General features: G+C 44.3%; 1 protein-coding gene across 1 annotated transcript in view; it reads left to right on the forward strand.

The window, feature by feature from the left end:
- The first annotated feature begins 8,961 nt into the window (after window positions 1-8,961).
- LOC143817684 (uncharacterized) overlaps window positions 8,962-18,978 on the forward strand; it is a 49,200-nt gene continuing 39,183 nt past the window's right edge. Inside the window, exons 1-2 of the mRNA XM_077299176.1 lie at window positions 8,962-9,702; window positions 9,918-10,797. Of these exons, the coding sequence (XP_077155291.1) occupies window positions 9,501-9,702; window positions 9,918-10,797 (1,082 nt within the window). The 5' untranslated portion in view covers window positions 8,962-9,500. The remainder of the gene's footprint in view (window positions 9,703-9,917; window positions 10,798-18,978) is intronic.

Below are 18,978 nucleotides of genomic sequence, written 5' to 3' on the forward strand. Positions count from 1 at the left end.
GTTCCTGCTGCTAGACAACTCCCAGCTAAGTTGGACTTTAGTCCTCGTTTGTTTTTGCATTTTGTTCCAGTTCACAGCTGTAGTTTCGTTTCTGTGTCTGGAAAGCTCTTGTGATCTGAAATTGCCACTCTGATGTTATGAGTTAATACTAGAGTCTTAAAGTAATTTCAGGATGGTGTTTTGATAGGGTTTTCAGCTGACCATGAAAGTGTCCTTTCTGTCTTCCTGCTATCTAGTAAGCGGACCTCAATTTTGCTAAAACCTATTTTCATACTACGTTTGTCATTTTCATCTAAAATCACCGCCAATATATGTGGGGGCCGCTGTCTGCCTTTCGGGGAAATTTCTCTAGAGGTGAGTTAGGACTGTATTTTCCTCTGCCAGGATTAGTTAGTCCTCCGGCTGGCGCTGGGCGTCTAGGGATAAAACGTAGGCAACGCTACCCGGCTACTGTTAGTTGTGCGGCAGGTTTAGTTCATGGTCAGTTTAGTTTCCATCCTTCCAAGAGCTAGTTCTTATGTTTGCTGGGCTATGTTCTCTTGCCATTGAGAACCATAACAGGCAGAAGTAAATCAGCGTTTAAGCTCCTGAAAGGCCTCAACAGCCGCAGAGGACCAATTTGTCACATCAGCGCCTTTCTTCGTCAAATCGGTCAGGGGCTTAACCACACTGGAAAAGTTGGCAATGAAACGGCGATAAAAATTAGCAAAGCCCAAAAATTTCTGAAGACTCTTCACAGATGTGGGTTGAATCCAGTCATGAATGGCTTGGACCTTAACAGGATCCATTTCTATAGACGAGGGAGAAAAAATAAAACCCAAAAAAGAGACCTTCTGAACTCCAAATAGGCACTTAGACCCCTTCACAAATAAAGCATTATCACGAAGGATCTGGAATACCATCCTGACCTGCTTCACATGAGACTCCCAATCATCGGAAAAAATCAAAATATCATCCAAATACACAATCATGAATTTATCAAGATAATTGCGGAAAATATCATGCATGAAGGACTGAAATACAGAAGGAGCATTAGAGAGCCCGAAAGGCATCACAAGGTATTCAAAATGGCCTTCGGGCGTATTAAATGCAGTTTTCCATTCGTCACCCTGTTTAATACGAACAAGATTATATGCCCCTCGAAGGTCAATCTTAGTAAACCAACTAGCCCCCTTGATCTGAGCAAACAAATCAGAAAGCAAAGGTAAAGGGTATTGGAATTTGACCGTGATCTTATTAAGAAGGCGATAATCAATACAGGGTCTCAAGGAGCCATCCTTCTTGGCAACAAAAAAGAATCCCGCTCCCAATGGTGACGAAGACGGCCGAATATGCCCCTTCTCTAAAGACTCCTTAACATAACTCCGCATGGCGGCATGTTCTGGCACAGTCAGATTGAAAAGTTGGCCCTTAGGGAACTTACAGCCAGGAATTAAGTTAATAGCACAATCACAGTCCCTATGTGGAGGAAGGGAACTGGACTTGGGCTCATCAAATACATCCTGGAAATCCGACAAAAACTCAGGAACATCAGAAGAGGGGGAAGAGGAAATTGACATCAAAGGAACGTCACTATGAACCCCTTGACAACCCCAACCAGTCACAGACCTAGATTTCCAATCCAGCACAGGATTATGTCCCTGTAACCATGGAAAACCCAGTACAACAACATCATGCAAATTATGCAACACCAGAAAACGGCAATCTTCCTGATGTGCTGGAGCCATGCACATGGTCAGCTGAGTCCAATACTGAGGTTTATCCTTGGCCAACGGCGTAGCATCAATGCCCCTCAAAGGAATAGGGCTCTGCAAAGGCTGCAAGGAAAAACCACAGCGCCTGGCGAATTCCAAGTCCATCAAGTTCAGGGCAGCGCCTGAATCCACAAATGCCATGACAGAAAAGGACGATAATGAGCAAAGCAAGGTCACAGATAAGAGAAATTTAGGCTGTACAGTACTGAAGGTAACAGACCTAGCGACCCTCTTAGTACGCTTAGGGCAATCAGAAATAACATGAGCAGAATCACCACAGTAAAAACACAGCCTATTCTGGCATCTGAATCCCTGCCGTTCTGCTCTAGTCAAAATCCTATCACATTCCATAGGCTCAGGACTCTGCTCAGAGGACACTGCCATATGGTGCACAACTTTGCGCTCGCGCAGGCGCCGATCAATCTGAATGGCTAGAGACATAGATTCGCTCAAACCAGCAGGCGTGGGGAACCCCACCATAACATCTTTAAGGGCTTCAGAAAGACCCTTTCTGAAAATTGCTACCAGAGCCTCCTCATTCCATTTAGTGAGCACAGACCATTTTCTAAATTTCTGGCAGTATACTTCTGCCGCTTCCTGACCCTGACACAGGGCCAACAAGGTCTTTTCTGCATGATCCACAGAATTAGGTTTGTCATACAATAATCCGAGCGCTTGAAAAAATGCGTCTACATTAAGCAATGCCGGATCCCCTGATTCAAGGGAGAATGCCCAGTCCTGAGGGTCACCACGCAGCAGAGAGATGACAATTTTAACCTGCTGAATGGAATCACCAGAGGAACGGGGTTTCAAGGCAAAAAACAATTTGCAGTTATTTTTAAAGTTCAAAAACTTGGATCTGTCCCCACAAAACAAATCAGGGGTTGGAATTCTAGGCTCTAAAGCCAGAGTCTGGACAACATAATCTTGGATACTCTGTACTCTTGCAGCAAGTTGATCCACACGAGAAAACAAACCCTGAATATCCATGCCAGCGCCAAAATCCTGAACCACCCAGAGATTAAGAGGAAAAAAAAGACCAAACAGACTGCAGAAAAAAAAATGGCTCAGAATTTTTTTTTCCTTCTTTTGAGATGCATTTAATTCATTTTTGGCCAGTTGTACTGTTATGACCTGGTGGTTTAGGAGCAACATGGGACGTGCTCTGGAGGAGGTGGTACCTGTACTGACCACAATTCCTGAGCTTAACACACACACTAGAAGTAGCCATGGGATGTTCCTGTCACTCCCTAGACACCTCGTCACAGCCGGAGGATTAACTACCCCTAAAGATAGAAACAGGAAAGCTATCTTGCCTCAGAGAAAATCCCCAAAGGTTAGAGAGCCCCCCACAAATATTGACTGTGAGTGGAGAGGGAAATGACATACGCAGAATGAAACCAGGATGTAGCAAAGGAGGCCAATCTCGCTAGATATATAGAACAGGACAGAATACTGTGCGGTCAGTATTAAAAAACTAGAAAGATCCACCACAGAGTTTACAAAAATCTCCACACCTGACTAAAGGTGTGGAGGGTAAATCTGCTTCCCAGAGCTTCCAGCTTAACTGAAATAATCCATACTGACAATCTGGACTAGAAAAAACATAGAAAGTGCAGAAAGATTAAGTCCACAACAAGTGGACTGCAAAAGAACAAAGCAAGGACTTATCTTTGCTGAACTGGTCAGAATATCAGGGAAATCCAAGCAGAGATGTGAATCCAACCAGGAACCATTGACAACTGGCACAGGCTGAAGGATAGAACCAGGCTAAATAGTCGAGCCAGAAAGACAATCAGTGGAAGTAGCTGCTGACTACTAAATCCAAGGAGCAGCAGTACCACGTAAAACCACCGGAGGGAGCCCAAGAGCAGAACTCGCAAAAATGCCACTTACAACCACCGGAGGGAGCCCAAGAGCGGAATTCACAACACACAGGTGCAGGCATAACACAGGCGCAGGCATAACACAAAAGCACACAGCCGTATGCAAACACACAGGCATAACACAGGCACAGGCATAACACAAAATCACACAGCCATACGCAAACACACAGATGCACACACACAGGCTTATGCAAACACACACAGATGCACAAAAGCACACAGGCAGACCAAAACACAAAGACGCACACAGAGACGCACACACACGCAAAAATGGCAGGATTCCCGCTGTCTGGATGCTGGCAGGCCTCAGGCTGGAGCTGCACGCTGGCTGTCTTTACAGTGGCAGGCCTCATGCTGGAGCTGGACTCTGGAAGGACGCTGGCTGGTGCAGGACGATGACAGGCCTCTAGCTGTATTCAGGTTTAGCTCTGGCTGTATTCAATACATCATACAGACACAAACACATGCACACGCACACGCACACAGACATGCACACAGACGCGCGCAAAAATGGCAGTACTCACACTGGCTGGAAGCCTGCAGCTTCATGCAATCTTCTGGCAGCACAGTCAGGCCTCTGGCTGCCTAGGTTCTATAGCTGGCAGGCCTCTGGACGCTGGCTGGCTGGGCAGATGCTGTCAGGCTGGGCAGATGCTGTCAGGCTGGGCAGATGCTGGCTGCTGTCTCTCTTCAGGCTGGCTGGCTTGCTCTCTTCAAGCTGCTGGAGTCTCACTGGCACATTTGGGGTTGAAGCCCCAGGCCAGGTTTATATAGATTTGGGTGTGTCTGGCCAATTGGCAACAAAATCCTGCTTCTGAGCATGCTCAGTGTAAAAAAAAGTATTGCGGCGCTGCATTGCATCATACGACGTGTCCCGATGCATCCTGCGCCCATAGGCTTCCATTCTAGCCAACGACGCATGCCGCAGGATGCGTCGTGACACGTTTTCCCAGCGCAGACCAAAAAAACGTTACAATCAACATTTTTTCCAGACGACGTGCCGCCAAATTGTGACGCATCCATCGCATGATGCACACGACGTGTGACAATCCGTCGCGATGCGTCGCCAATACAAGTCTATGGGAAAAAACGCATCCTGTGGGAGATTTTGCAGGATGCGTTTTTTCCTCAAAACGACGCAATTTGACGTCCGCCGAACAACGCTAGTGTGAAAGTAGCCTTACTCTCACTATATGTGATATATGAGTAAAGGCTCCATCTCTGTGCAGCATGCTTATCATGTATACAGACTTTGAGTACATGTTAGATCCTGGGTCTCCAGGTTACATTCCTTGCTGCACATATCATTTGTGCATGACTTCCAAATCTGTGCTTTATTTCTGGAGATATGGCAGCCTTTAGTCCTATTTTGTTGCATGCTGTCCTGCCTGATATATCCACCCCTTTTTCTGTATATTGTCCCCTTCATATGTTTGCAGAATCGGGTTATACCCACTGACCGCTTATTTCTATTACCTAAGATGGTGGATAGCACAAGCCTGAGTGGATTACCTGGAGCCTTACTATATATATTTTATCAGGTGTCAATAATAATTCGGGGAGTAATTCAGCACATGGCGTGGTGGTGAGTGGGGCACTAATAACGCAGCATATGGCAGGTAGTGAGTGGGCACCTCTAACGCAGTCATGGCGGGCATTGAGTGGGCACTAATAACTCAGCACATGGCGAGCAGTGAGTGGGCACTCCTAGTGTGATGCTGCACCTTACGCTGGAGAACACATCATGGGCCCAGTTTTCAGCCCGGTCTCTCTCTCGTCTATTGTATGTAGGTAGTGTTACTGACTGGGAACACAGACCTTGCAGTTTTCTGCACATACACTTATGGCTGCAGGCAGCTTATACTAGACCTACATATTATATTTTCTTACGATATATGTGCAGCTGGTGATTAGAGAGCCTGTCTGTAACAGCTGTAGAGGAGCAGGCGGCTTCTTTATTGTTACAGCATATAACAGCATTGCCCATCATCGAATTTATCAGACCTTATGATGTGACATTTTCCAGTATCAACCTGTAATATACCTTGGTTGTAAACTTACATGGTGTTTTCATCTTCACTTATCCCACATCTTGTGCAGTTGGGGGGGGTCCTTGAAGTTGGTTATAAATTGGTCTGGGGAATCCATTGGGATATGGATTCCTCTTTTTGGAATTTAATTTGGTTCTTGATCTGGTGAATGGTAGAGGGGATTTTCAGCAAGGGTTTGTTGAATCCTCAGGAAGTTCAAGTGAACATTGGAACCCTGTGGTTGTGGTGCTCCCGAGCTAGTGGTGTAATGGCTGGGAGTAATTGTTGGTACATTTTATGTTCACTTTTTGTTTGATAGTCACCAGATCTTATGAGCTTCAAGGACTCCTCCCAGCATGTTAATGTTCTTTATGCTTTGATGTTTTATTGTATGTTCTTTTAATTCTTACAGTATATTGTCCCATTCATATATTTGCAGGAATGGTGTATACCCACCGAGTGCTTAATTTTATATTACCTAAGATGGTGGATAGCACAGACTGAGTGGATTACCTGGAGCTGGGCAGTTGGGGGGGTCCTTGAAGTTGGTTACAAATTGGTCTGGGGGAGCCATTGGGATATGGATTCCTCCTTTTGGTATTAAGTATGGTTCTGGATCTGATGCAATGTGGAGGGGAGTTTCGGCAAGGGTTTGTCGGATCCTCAGGAAGTTCAAGTGAACATTGGAACCCTGTGGTTATGGTGCTCCCGAGCCAATGGGGTAACGGCTGGGAGTAATTGGTACATTTTATGTTCACTTTATGTTTGGTAATCGCCAGATCTTATGAGCTTCAAGGTCTCCTTCCAGCGAGATAAGGTTATTTGTGCTTTGTTGGGTTATTGTATGTTGTTTTAATAAAGGTGTGTATTAAAAAAAAAAAAAAACGTATTTGTTTCTTTTTTAGTGGGTCCTTGAAGCTAATTATAATTTGGTCAGTAGGGGTAACCATCTCAGGTATGGACCCTCTGTTTTGGGGGGGTATTCATTATAGTATGACCCCTTGTGTGGAGGAGTAAACATCTCGGGTATGGCCCCTGGATGGAGGGGTGTACATCATAGTATGACCCCCTGGTATGGAGGGGTAACCATCTTTGGTATGGCCCCCTGGTGTGGAGGAGTGACCATCGCGGTATGGCCCCCCAGAAGCATTTATATCTTACAAGACCCTGTTAGGGTAAAGTCCATCTGGTCATGGCAATCATATTTTACATGCCTACAAATTAAATTGGGTCCTATGAGCTAGGAACAATAGCTGGAACAAAAAAAAAAATAGGTATGCATTTCAATACAATCGGTAGCTTCAAGGACGCTCTCTTTTTTCATGTGACTTGAGAATGCTGAGGCACAGATTTTGACTGTTTATATTGACCAACTCCTGTTTCTTTCAAGGTTGTCTTCTGGACAATACAGTAATATGGGGCATTAAACTGAAGAGCAAGGTACCTAATATGGGTGCCCTGGAGTCAGTGGGAGTGACTAAGGGAAAAGTTATAAAGTGCATCCTGATGCCCTTGAGCCAGTGGGAGCGGCTAAGGGTCAAGTAATCAAGCGCATTAACACGAAGGGCAATGTGCCTATTCCCAATGCCTTTGTCCCAGTTGGAATTTTGTTACTCATATGCACAGTCTTTCCATAGCAAGCAGAACTGGTTGATGACTTTATTAGGCATGGGTGATGGGGGTCGAGTCCATTCAAGGTGTCAAATGGCCTTGCTGGTGGTGGTTTAGGAGTCAGGTGGAAGTTGCAGACCATTTAAGGTGGACTCATTTTAACTAATAGAGGATGTAAAACCTCATGGTGGTGAGCAGGCTCGGCTTTGGTGGCCAGCCTCAAGGACATTGTAATGGCATCAATCAGGGGTGGGCACAGTGGTTAAGCACAGGAGTGAGGATAATAGGGTCATTGGTGCCCTGAAAGTTTACTGGCTCTGCTTGAATGGCAAGCCAGTGTGTGCCGCCCCTTTATGGCTGTCTGTCCTGGTGCTGTATGTCAGACAGCTGGGGATATCACAGTACTTGTGAATCCCAATGTACTAGCACTCCACCTGACTCCTACTCTGATTATTTAATCCTGTGATTTGAATAAAAGCTGTGGCCATTTTGACAACCAAAATAATGTGTTTTGTGTATTTATTTTAGTACCTAGGTTTACAGTAGTTATGGTGGTTTTAAGATGGAGTGGGGTCCATCCCATATCCAAAAGTCAAGAGACCACCGGAGACTAGACGGAGGTAGACATGACTTGGGGATGGGTGGACCGAGAACTCCTGCAGCTTTTGTTTGTATTGCGGTGTAGATTTTAAACACGAGTGTTGTTGCTTTAAGAGGAAGGAGTTTAGATGTTTGTGCTTGATGTATTACTGTGAGGAGGGTGGGGCTTATATAGGGGAGGCAACTCTTGTTCTCCCTCTTTCTCTCACAGGATGGACAGAAGGAAACATTACCTGCCCTCCCGCCCTGTTTATAATCTCTGTCCTAAAACTTTTTAATTATTGTTTGTATAATGATAGATGCTTTATTGTATTTTTGAATTTGTCATTGTATATCTTGTACCAGGTTCAATTGTATATTGGCTATAAAGAGTTATTATTTGTGGTAACCTTCTAAGCCCAAGGGAAGGGCTATCCTTAAGCCATGGTTCCCTGGAGGTTTCCTCCACAGGGGTTTTTTCCTCTTCTGAGCGCTGTAGGATGACTCTTTGTGAGTCGGAGGTTTGCCAAGTTTAGTCCCATTAATGCTTTTGCAGGGACTTCTAGTTTTTAAGTTTACAAAAATGATTTTATTATTAAAAAAAAAAAGTGGCAAATGAGACTTGGAATTTATAACCCGTCACGGCTTTGCGGTTTAGGAGTCAGGTGGAAGTTGCAGACAAGTTAAGGTGGACTCATTTTAACTAATAGAGGATGTAAAACCTCATGGTGGTGAGCAGGCTCGGCTTTGGTGGCCAGCCTCAAGGACGTTGTAATGGTAACATCAATCAGGGGTGGGCAGAGTGGTTAAGCACAGGAGTGAGGATAATAGGGTCATTGGTGCCCTGAAAGTTTACTGGCTCTGCTTGAATGGCAAGCCAGTGCGTGCCGCCCCTTTATGGCTGTATGGCTGCCCCTCCTGGTGCTGTATGTCAGACATCTGGGGATATTACAGTACTTGTGAATCCCAATGTACTAGCACTCCACCTGACTCCTACCAGGGTGAATAAAAATCAATGTTTTTTAAAAAAAAAATCAAAAAAATCGGATTTTTTTTATTTAAATCGGATTTTTTTCAATAAACTGCTTTTTGAGGAAAATATTTTACCATCCAAAGGTTCTTCCATCATGACATAAAGCTGAGTTGTTTAACTCAGTAGAATAAAGGCTGTATATGTGTAACATTCACAATGCCATGCTCTTCCAGAGGTTTCTGTAGGATTAGTGGGCAGTTTCTCTCCTATATTATCACAGACGCTCGCTTTACTTACGCAGTTCTCAAAACTGAATTTGACTCCGCAGAGGTCCCAGCCTCTTCTTCACGGCAAAAATGTTACAACATGAACAGAGTTGAGAAAAAGACCTTAATCCTATTGTTCTACAAACCTATGAATACAGAATCAACCCCTTCAGTGCCAAGTCCAAGAAGTTAGACAATATGTTTCTGACTGTTTGGAGTGGAATAGATCGGCACAACACAAGAAGAATGTGAATCTAAGTGTGAGGAGGAGGAAGGGCAAGCAGACAAGAAAATGAAAGTGAAACTTTGAGCACAATACTGCAGCATAGCCACAGACAGACAAGTCTGGATCTGTTTGTGTGTACGATACGATCTGAGGTTTATTACATTCTTTCCTTATAATGGCAGCAGGCCGTAAAAGAGACCCAGTTTGGGAATATTTTAATGAAGCTCCTTCGCCTATCGGTAAGGCAGGCATGCGTGCAAAATGCAAACGATGCAACAAAGAGATGCAAGGCCTGGTGGCGCGAATGAGGCAACATCATGAGAAGTGCGGTGATGAAGATGACCAAAGAAACACTTCTGAACAGGCAGGATCTTCAGGTTGGTAAACATTTTTATTGAATCCTATTTCTAAAGACTGAACTGTCATGTGTGAGAAAAATTATATTTCTTATTATTACTGCATGTTACTGTCATTTGGTACAGTTATGAAGAAAAACAAATATTCCTTTTGGGGCAGGGGCAGTGATGTGTTGTGTACAATAAGCAGAAATTGTATAAACAATAAAATAACAGCATTGACTTTTTTTGTTTAGGGGAATTCATGGATTCTGGAAACTATCCACCTCCAAGATCACCATCATCCTGTTCTACAGTTTCAGAGTTATCCATCCAGGATAGTGCTTCATTAGCAGCAGCATCATCATCAGACACCCACAGCCACATATCACCATCACCCAAAAGGAAGAAAAAACCTTTACCTCCTGGAACCACCATAGATAGGTTTGTGATAAGAACTAGCAGATTAGAAAAAGAGTTGATTGATGAAAAAATTGCCCAGTTTATTTATGCAACAAACTCTTCTTTCCGTCTGACTGAGAACCCACATTTCATTAATATGGTTCAGTCACTGAGACCAGGATACAGTCCACCCAGCAGAGCTGATGTTGCAGGGAAACTGCTGGATCAAGTGTATGACAGAGAAATGGAGCAATGTGCAACAGCTCTGGAGGGTAAAATTGCTAACCTAAGTATTGATGGGTGGAGTAATGTCCACAATGATCCTATTGTATGTACTTGTATAACAACAGAAGAAGGTAAAGTCTTCCTTGCACAAACAACTGATACGTCAGGAATTGCACACACAGCAGAATACTTACAAGAAGTGGCAGTAAAAGCTATAACGACATGTGAACAAAAATTCAAATGTCTAGTACGCAGTTTGGTCACTGACAATGCTGCAAACGTATCCAAGATGAGAAGAGATTTAGAAGAGCAGGGAGGGAATACAAAGCTGCTAATAACATATGGTTGCAGTGCTCATTTGCTGCACCTCTTAGCCAAAGACTTACCGTATATACTCGAGTATAAGCCGAGATTTTCAGCCCAAATTTTTGGGCTGAAAGTGCCCCCTCGGCTTATACTCGAGTCACGGTCTGTGGCAGGGTCGGCGGGTGAGGGGGAGAGGGCGCTGAGGCATACTTACCTAGTCCCGGCGATCCTGTCACTCCCCCTGCCCGTCCCACGGTCTCCGGGTGCAGCAGCCTCTTCCCCTGAGCGGTCACGTGGGACCGCTCATTAGAGAAATGAATAGGCTGCTCCACCTCCCATAGGGGCGGAGCCGCCTATTCATTTCTCTAATGAAGCGGTGCCGGTGACCGCTGACAGAGGAAGAGGCTGCGGCACCGAACACAGGCAGGGGGAAGGAGCGGGACGCCGGGAGCAGGTAAGTATGTCATATTCACCTGTCCTGGTTCCACACGCCGGGCGCTGTCTCCATCTTCCTGGCGTCTCTCTCTCCTCACTGACTGTGCAGGTCAGAGGGCGCGATGACGCATATAGTGTGCGCGCCGCCCTCTGCCTGATCAGTCAGTGCAGGGAGACGCTGGGAAGATGGCGCCGAGAAGCTGCAAGCAAGAGAGGTGAGTATGTGTTTTATTATTTTTATTGCAGCAGCAGCAGCACAGCTATGGGGCAATAATGGACGGTGCAGAGCACTATATGGCACAGCTATGGGGCAATAATGGACGGTGCAGAGCACTATATGGCAGAGCTATGGGGCAATGGTGCAGAGCACTATATGGCACAGCTATGGGGCAATAAGGGTGCAGAGCACTATATGGCACAGCTATGGGGCAGTAATGGTGCAGAGCACTATATGGCACAGCTATGGGGCAGTAATGGTGCAGAGCACTATATGGCACAGCTATGGGGCAGTAATGGTGCAGAGCACTATATGGCACAGCTATGGGGCAGTAATGGTGCAGAGCACTATATGGCACAGCTATGGGGCAGTAATGGTGCAGAGCACTATATGGCACAGCTATGGGGCAGTAATGGTGCAGAGCACTATATGGCACAGCTATGGGGCAATAAGGGTGCAGAGCACTATATGGCACAGCTATGGGGCAGTAATGGTGCAGAGCACTATATGGCACAGCTATGGGGCAGTAATGGTGCAGAGCACTGTATGGCACAGCTATGGGGCAACAGTGCAGAGCACTATATGGCACAGCTATGGGGCAATAATGGACGGTGCAGAGCACTATATGGCAGAGCTATGGGGCAATGGTGCAGAGCACTATATGGCACAGCTATGGGGCAGTAATGGTGCAGAGCACTATATGGCACAGCTATGGGGCAGTAATGGTGCAGAGCACTATATGGCACAGCTATGGGGCAGTAATGGTGCAGAGCACTATATGGCACAGCTATGGGGCAGTAATGGTGCAGAGCACTATATGGCACAGCTATGGGGCAGTAATGGTGAAGAGCACTGTATGGCACAGCTATGGGGCAATAATGGTGCAGAGCACTATATGGCACAGCTATGGGGCAGTAATGGTGCAGAGCACTGTATGGCACAGCTATGGGGCAATAATGGTGCAGAGCACTATATGGCACAGCTATGGGGCAATAATGGTGCAGAGCACTATATGGCACAGCTATGGGGCCATAATGAACAGTATGGAGCATCTATTTTTATTTTTGAAATTCACCGGTAGCTGTTGCATTTTCCACCCTAGGCTTATACTCGAGTCAATAAGTTTTCCCAGTTTTTTGTGGCAAAATTAGGGGGGTCGGCTTATACTCGGGTCGGCTTATACTCGAGTATATACGGTAAGTGTTCCAGAAATAAAGGCTAATGTTGTTGAAATTGCTAAATACTTCCGTAATAATCATTTTGCTGCAGCAGCTCTGAAAAGGATGGGTGGAACCAAGCTAACGCTCCCACAAGATGTTAGATGGAACTCTGTGGTGGACTGTTTTGAGCAGTATATCAAAAACTGGCCTATTCTGATGACACTTTGTGAAGAAAATCGAGATAAAATAGATGGCACTGTCACGGCCAAAATCCTCAACATTGGGCTTAAGAGAAATGTTGAACATATGCTGAGCTTCCTGAAACCCATCTCTCAAGCTTTAAACAAAATACAGAAAAATAGCTGTTTTATTGCGGATGCTGTTGAAATTTGGAAGGAACTGAGTGAACACTTAAAAACAGAACTACACATGGACAGAATTAAATTACAAGCAGTAAACAAACGAATGGGACAAGCACTGACTCCAGCTCATTTTTTGGCAAATATTGTCAATATCCAATATCAGGGTCAAAACCTAAGTGCTGAGGAAGAGGAGTTAGCTATGACATGGGTATCCAGCAATCATCCATCTTTAATGCCAACTATAATAAACTTCAGAGCTAAGGGGGAACCATTCAAGAAATATATGTTTGCTGAAGATATTTTAAGGAAGGTCACACCAGTAAACTGGTGGAAGTCACTTAAGCGCTTGGATTTAGAGACTGTTCAAGTAATGATTTCACTTTTAACAGCAGTAGCTTCTTCTGCAGGCGTTGAAAGAATATTCTCTTCCTTTGGACTCATTCATTCTAAATTGAGAAATCGTTTGGGACCCAATAAAGCAGGAAAGCTTGTTTTTCTTTTCCAGATTATGAATAGTAACAAAGGAGAAGATGATGATGAAGATGCCGACAAGTGAGCTACAGAGGACAGCAGTGACAGTAGTATTTAAGTTTTTCATGTGTCGGCTGGGCTGACAGTCTAAGTTTCTTAAAATATATATATATTTTGTTTAGCCAAATTAGTTAACAAACATGGATGTTTGTTTAAGCAAATAACTTATGCTGTAATGTTGTTATTGTTTCAGTTGAATAAATCTATTTAAATTGTTATTAAGGTCAGGATTATTTTTCTCCTTCCTAAGTACAACAGAACAGTGGTGTCCAAATATGAATGATTAACCCATTAAACTGGGGAGAAAAAAGTAATATAAAAAGTGATTCTAAAAATCTTCATCTACTTGCATGTTAAAGTAGCAAGAACTAGTTTAGGTAGAAACTTTGATTTAAATCACTGATTTAAATCAAGCCTTACTGACTAGTGATTTAAATCGTGATTTAAATCGTGATTTAAATCAGTTAGATTTAAATCAAATCCACCCTGACTCCTACTGTGATTATTTAATCCTGTGAGTTGAATAAAAGCTGTGGCCATTTTGACAACCAAAATAATGTGTTTTGTGTATTTATTTTAGTGCCTAGGTTTACAGTAGTTATGGTGGTTTTAAGATGGAGTGGGGTCCATCCCATATCCAAAAGTCAAGGTTAAAACAAAATGCAACTGGTTATCCCTGTCTGGTTCATATAAATGCGGTAAACGCCAGTGTGGCTTATGTCGATATATGGACAATTCAAATGAAATTAAAGCCACAGCTGCTCCTTATACACACAAGAACCGCACGTTTTTTAATTGCAGTGCAACATATGTGGTTTATGTTATTACGTGCGCACAGTGCAGTCTTCAATATGTCGAATGCACTATGCGATCTCTCAGGACAAGAATTGCGGAGCATATATATGATGCCACAAATACCACAACAATTCTTACAGCAATTCGGATTAAAATTTAACTTTTAATGTAGTTTTCTATAAAAGTATCACAAAATAATATTCACCACAAAGTGCAAGGTGCATAGTACATACAACACTAAAACACTAAAAAACTAACCAAACAAGCGGAGTGCATATAATCGTCATATCCAACACAGTATGTAAACTCCTATGATTGGTATTAGCAGCTATAAGGCAATAGAGAAATTGTGTCTCATTAGACTGTACTATTGGGGAAGATAATGTTATGAACACTTAATGACCCTATGGATCTGCTACATGTTTAATCTGTGCATAAAGAAGGGTCTTGTATGCTAATTAGGAATGGACCGTAAAAAGGCTGAAGCAGGTTCTATCCTATATGCAGCATAAGTGATGCTGAGATAGCTGGAATACGCGGAGTAGAGCTATTAGGGGCAACATATGTTATTTATAAGTGCCCACAGAACAGGGTCATTTGTTTAGGAACGTTACCTACCGCATGGTGTATATAAGCGGATTTGATGGTTGGTTTCCTATGTATAAGTGGCTCATATGTAAAATACCCCACTTGCTGTATGCGGTTGGATACGACAGATAGGCTCTTACATATAAGGGGCTAGTGTATATAGTACCCCATTGATTATATGCACTCCGCTTGTTTTGTTTGTTTTTTAGTGTTCTAGTGTTGTATGTCCTATGCACCTTGCACTTCGTGGTGAATATTATTTTGTGATACTTTTATAGAAAACTACATTAAAAGTTAAATTTTAATCCGAATTGCTGTAAGAATAATACTGGTTGGATTATACCGCTGGCTGATAATTGAAATACCACAAGAAGTTTATCAGGATCTTCTTATCATTTTTTCATCTGTCCACAAAGGTTGTCTGGACTTTTTTCATGTTCATGCACTAGAGGAAGTTCTTATCAGTGATCGAGGCGGTGATAGAGACAAAAGTATTGCATTTTAAAGAAGCGCAATTCATTTTCAAGTTTAATTACAGAGTTCCTTCTGTACTGAATAAGAGAACAGATATTATGTATTATTATCGAATTCATGTTTTTTTACATCTATGATATGTATTTTTATTTTTTTATTTTTTCTTGCATGTTTTGTGTCATTAGCATAAGTGTTTCATTTACATGACTAATTGCTTACCTCATTTCCTTTTCCTCCATTTCTATTTAGCTATGCTTTTGTACGGATCACAGACATGGTTGTGATTAAAAACACTTTTTTTCGAAACGCGTAATCCCTCACTCACTATTTTAACAGCATGTTTTTAGAAGCATTGCAATAAAATGAGCTTTTTAATGTCCACTTAATAACCTGATTTTGGATGTCTGTTGCTGGAACCTTTTTTGTTTGATTGCCAACAGCCGCTTTTTCCGAGCACCATCCTGGAGTCCACACCCAAAGCCACAGAAATTCATCTAATGGTGAGCTGAATAACTTTTTTTTTTTCCTATATAGATTTAGGGAAAACCTGCTCTGGGCTTTTGTGTTTTGAAACAGACTGCAGGATGGTAGTCATGCAGTCCGTTTCATTCCGGGCCGTGTTTTCCATGTGGCTGAAGGCCACAGATTTAAGTTAAAAACCCTGCAGTATAGGGTTTGGGTGTGTCATGGTCAGAATCAGTGTCAGTCTGGTGTATGCTAGAGGGCAGTCGGCTCTGTAGAGCTCCTGTGTGAGGCAACTCAGGCAAGCGGAGCCAAGCAGCCAGGGGAGCTGAGATGCCTGGCACCCACAGCGTGCACAGCTGTGCAGTCGCCCACAGTAACTGGTTTCGGAGGTGGACTGTCTTGTGCCAGGCGGTGAACCGGAGGTAGACTGTCCTGTGCCCGAAGGAGGATTGGTGTATTTAGTGCCTGCAAACTGGAGGATATGGTGTCCAGCTGTGATCAGAGGATATTGTGTACTGTGTAATGCTGTGAGTAGAACATTAACATGGTGGTGCAGTCACCCACGGCAACTGGTCTCAAGGAGGACTGGCGTGTTTAGTGACTGTAAACTGAAGGATATCATGTACTGTGTAAAGCTGTGAGTAGCACATTAACAAAATGGTGCAGTCACCCATGGCAATAGGGCAGAGTGAACTGGGTTAGTGACTGTAATCCAGAGGATATGTGCCCGGCTGCGATCCAGAGCATATTGTGTGCTGTGTTTATACACACGTGGTCAAAATTGTTGGTACCCCTCGTTTAATGATAGAAAAACCCACAATGATCACAGAAATAACTTGAATCTGAGAAAAGTAATAATAAATAAAAAATCTATGACAATGAACAAATGAAAGTCAGACATTGCTTTTCAACCATGCTTCCACAGAATTAAAAAAAAAACTCATGAAATCAGCCTGGAAAGAAATGATGGTACCTTTAACTTAATATTTTGTTGCACACCCTTTTGTGGCAATCACTGCAATCAAACGATTCCTGTAACTGTCAATAAGACTTCTGCACCTCCTGACAGGTATTTTGGCCCACTCCTCAAGAGCAAACTGCTCCAGTTGTCTCATGTTTGAAGGTTGCCTTTTCCAGATGGCATATTTCAGCTCTTTCCAAAGATGCTCAATAGGATTTAGGTCAGGGCTCATAGAAGGCCTTTTCAGAATAGTCCAGTGTTTTCCTCTTAGCCATTCTTGGGTGTTTCTAGCTATATGTTTTGGGTCATTATACTGTTGCAAGACCCATGACCTGTGACTGAGACCAAGCCCGGAATTGTTGAGGCTGCCTCCCTTGTTGCCTGGGGGAAAGAATGAGGATCAGGACCAACCTCATGACCCGGGTAGGGGGAGCAAGATAAAAGGAAAAGCGTGCGCAGCAGCCAGCAGTTTGGTGTGAACTAGCAGCAGCGCGAAGACGGGTGATCAGCGCGCTCTGTCCCCTGCATACCGATGCCACGACAGGCTGCGTTAGTAGATCCCCACCATCTCTAGCAAGACTGCTGAGGAGAGAGGTACCGTGTGTTCAGTGACTGAGAGTACCGCGCTAGAGCAGAGGAGAGAAAGCCGACCACCGGACAGAATCATACGGACTTCCCTGCCAGTGACTTCACGCCCCTTCCCGTAAACTTCACGCCCCTTCCCGTATGACACTGGAAGTGCCGCGGCCTTGTTTGCTTTGGCCGCTTGTGTTTGTGAACTAGGGGACGGACCATCGTTTAAATGACCCCATCTGAGGACATCTTCCCGGATGTTCCTGGTGCTACAACCCTTGCAGGATCACCTGCTGAGGAGAAGCATGAAGGACACGATAAGTTTCTTAACTGGAATTTAACCATTTACCTCCCTGTGAGTAGTGAATACCCTGTCCTATTAAATTGTTACATTTGGTTAACCCTTGCTCTGCTTGCTGTCTGTCACTGCATCACACAACCTGCTTACACTTGGCGTAGTCGGCAGGATGCAGTCCACAAGCAGGGAGGTGACAGACCAAGCAGCCGTGGGTGTTACAAGCTCCAGCTTGCCATTGGGGGCCATGCTCAGCAATCTCTCAAAGTTTACAGGGAGCAATTCACTGTTATGGGACTGGTCCGAGCGGGTTAAGGGCATGCTAAGGATGCACCCCATGATCCCCGCTATGGAGGCGGAGATTGATGTGATGGCCCTAGATGGGGAAGCCAGATCATCTGTTATGTTCCGGCCCCCACACGAGCAGAACACGTTCACCAAAGTGTTACAGATCTTGGAAGAGATGCGTGGGGACCCCACGGATATTGGTGAATTGAGGATGCTTTGTTTAACCACGTTCAAAGGGAGGGGGATTCTGTGACCCAATATATGAATGCACTACTGGAGATCCATGCCGTGATCACTAAGCAGGATGACGTGGGTGTAGGCCCCCCTGATGTAATTTTGAGGGACCAACTCTTAACAGGCTTGAGGGATGCACTGCTTAGACAGGCCCTGCGGGAGCGCTTGCGAGCCAATCCACCTATGTCTTTTCTGGAAGTTGGTGTGGAAGTGCATGCGCGTGAGCAAGAACAGGGGATGGCGGCCTCGACAGGGAAGGTCCGGAGTATCCTCCCTGCCCACAGTTGAACCATGCTGGGTGAGGGAAATTTGGAAGGAAATCTAGGACATGTGGGAAGAGTGGACTGACTTAAAAAAAGACCCCTGCTGATTCCAGACTCTGTTAGAGGCAGGACCGACTCCAAGCTCCGTCAGGGAACTGGACAACCCTGAGCAGATATACAGCCGATTTGCTTTAGGTGCAGGGACACTGGACATTATGCCCGAGAATGCACCCGATGGGGGAAGCCTCTTACTCGCCGGCCATTAAACTAGTGGGCTCTGTGGCTGGGGGATGCCGCCCGGAGCCTGAGCTGCCAAGGAGAGAAGGAAGTCCCACAAGTTTGATTTCCCTGAGTCCTCTCGTATGGGCCAAAATGGATGGTTGGGCCACCAGCTGTCTAGTTTTTTTTGGATGTGAATACTTTTCTGCCCAATGATGACAGAAGTATTCTAGGAGTGATACCTTTATTGGCTAACCAGAAAATCATATGTTTGCAAGCTTTCAGAGCACAGTGGCTCCTTCTTCAGGCAGATTACAAAAATCTTTTTGTAATCTGGTTAGCCAATAAAGGTATCACTCCTAGAATACTTCTGTCATCATTGGGCAGAAAAGTATTCACATCCATTTTTCTGGCTAACCAGGTACCACAATACAATTTGTTATTGTACATCATAGTTTTTTTGGAAAAATTTGGTCAATTTAAGGAGCGCTATGGCTATAGAGAACACTGCAATAGATTGGTGGT

This window comes from Ranitomeya variabilis, chromosome 3 (genome assembly GCF_051348905.1).
Source record: "Ranitomeya variabilis isolate aRanVar5 chromosome 3, aRanVar5.hap1, whole genome shotgun sequence".
Taxonomy (NCBI): domain Eukaryota; kingdom Metazoa; phylum Chordata; class Amphibia; order Anura; family Dendrobatidae; genus Ranitomeya; species Ranitomeya variabilis.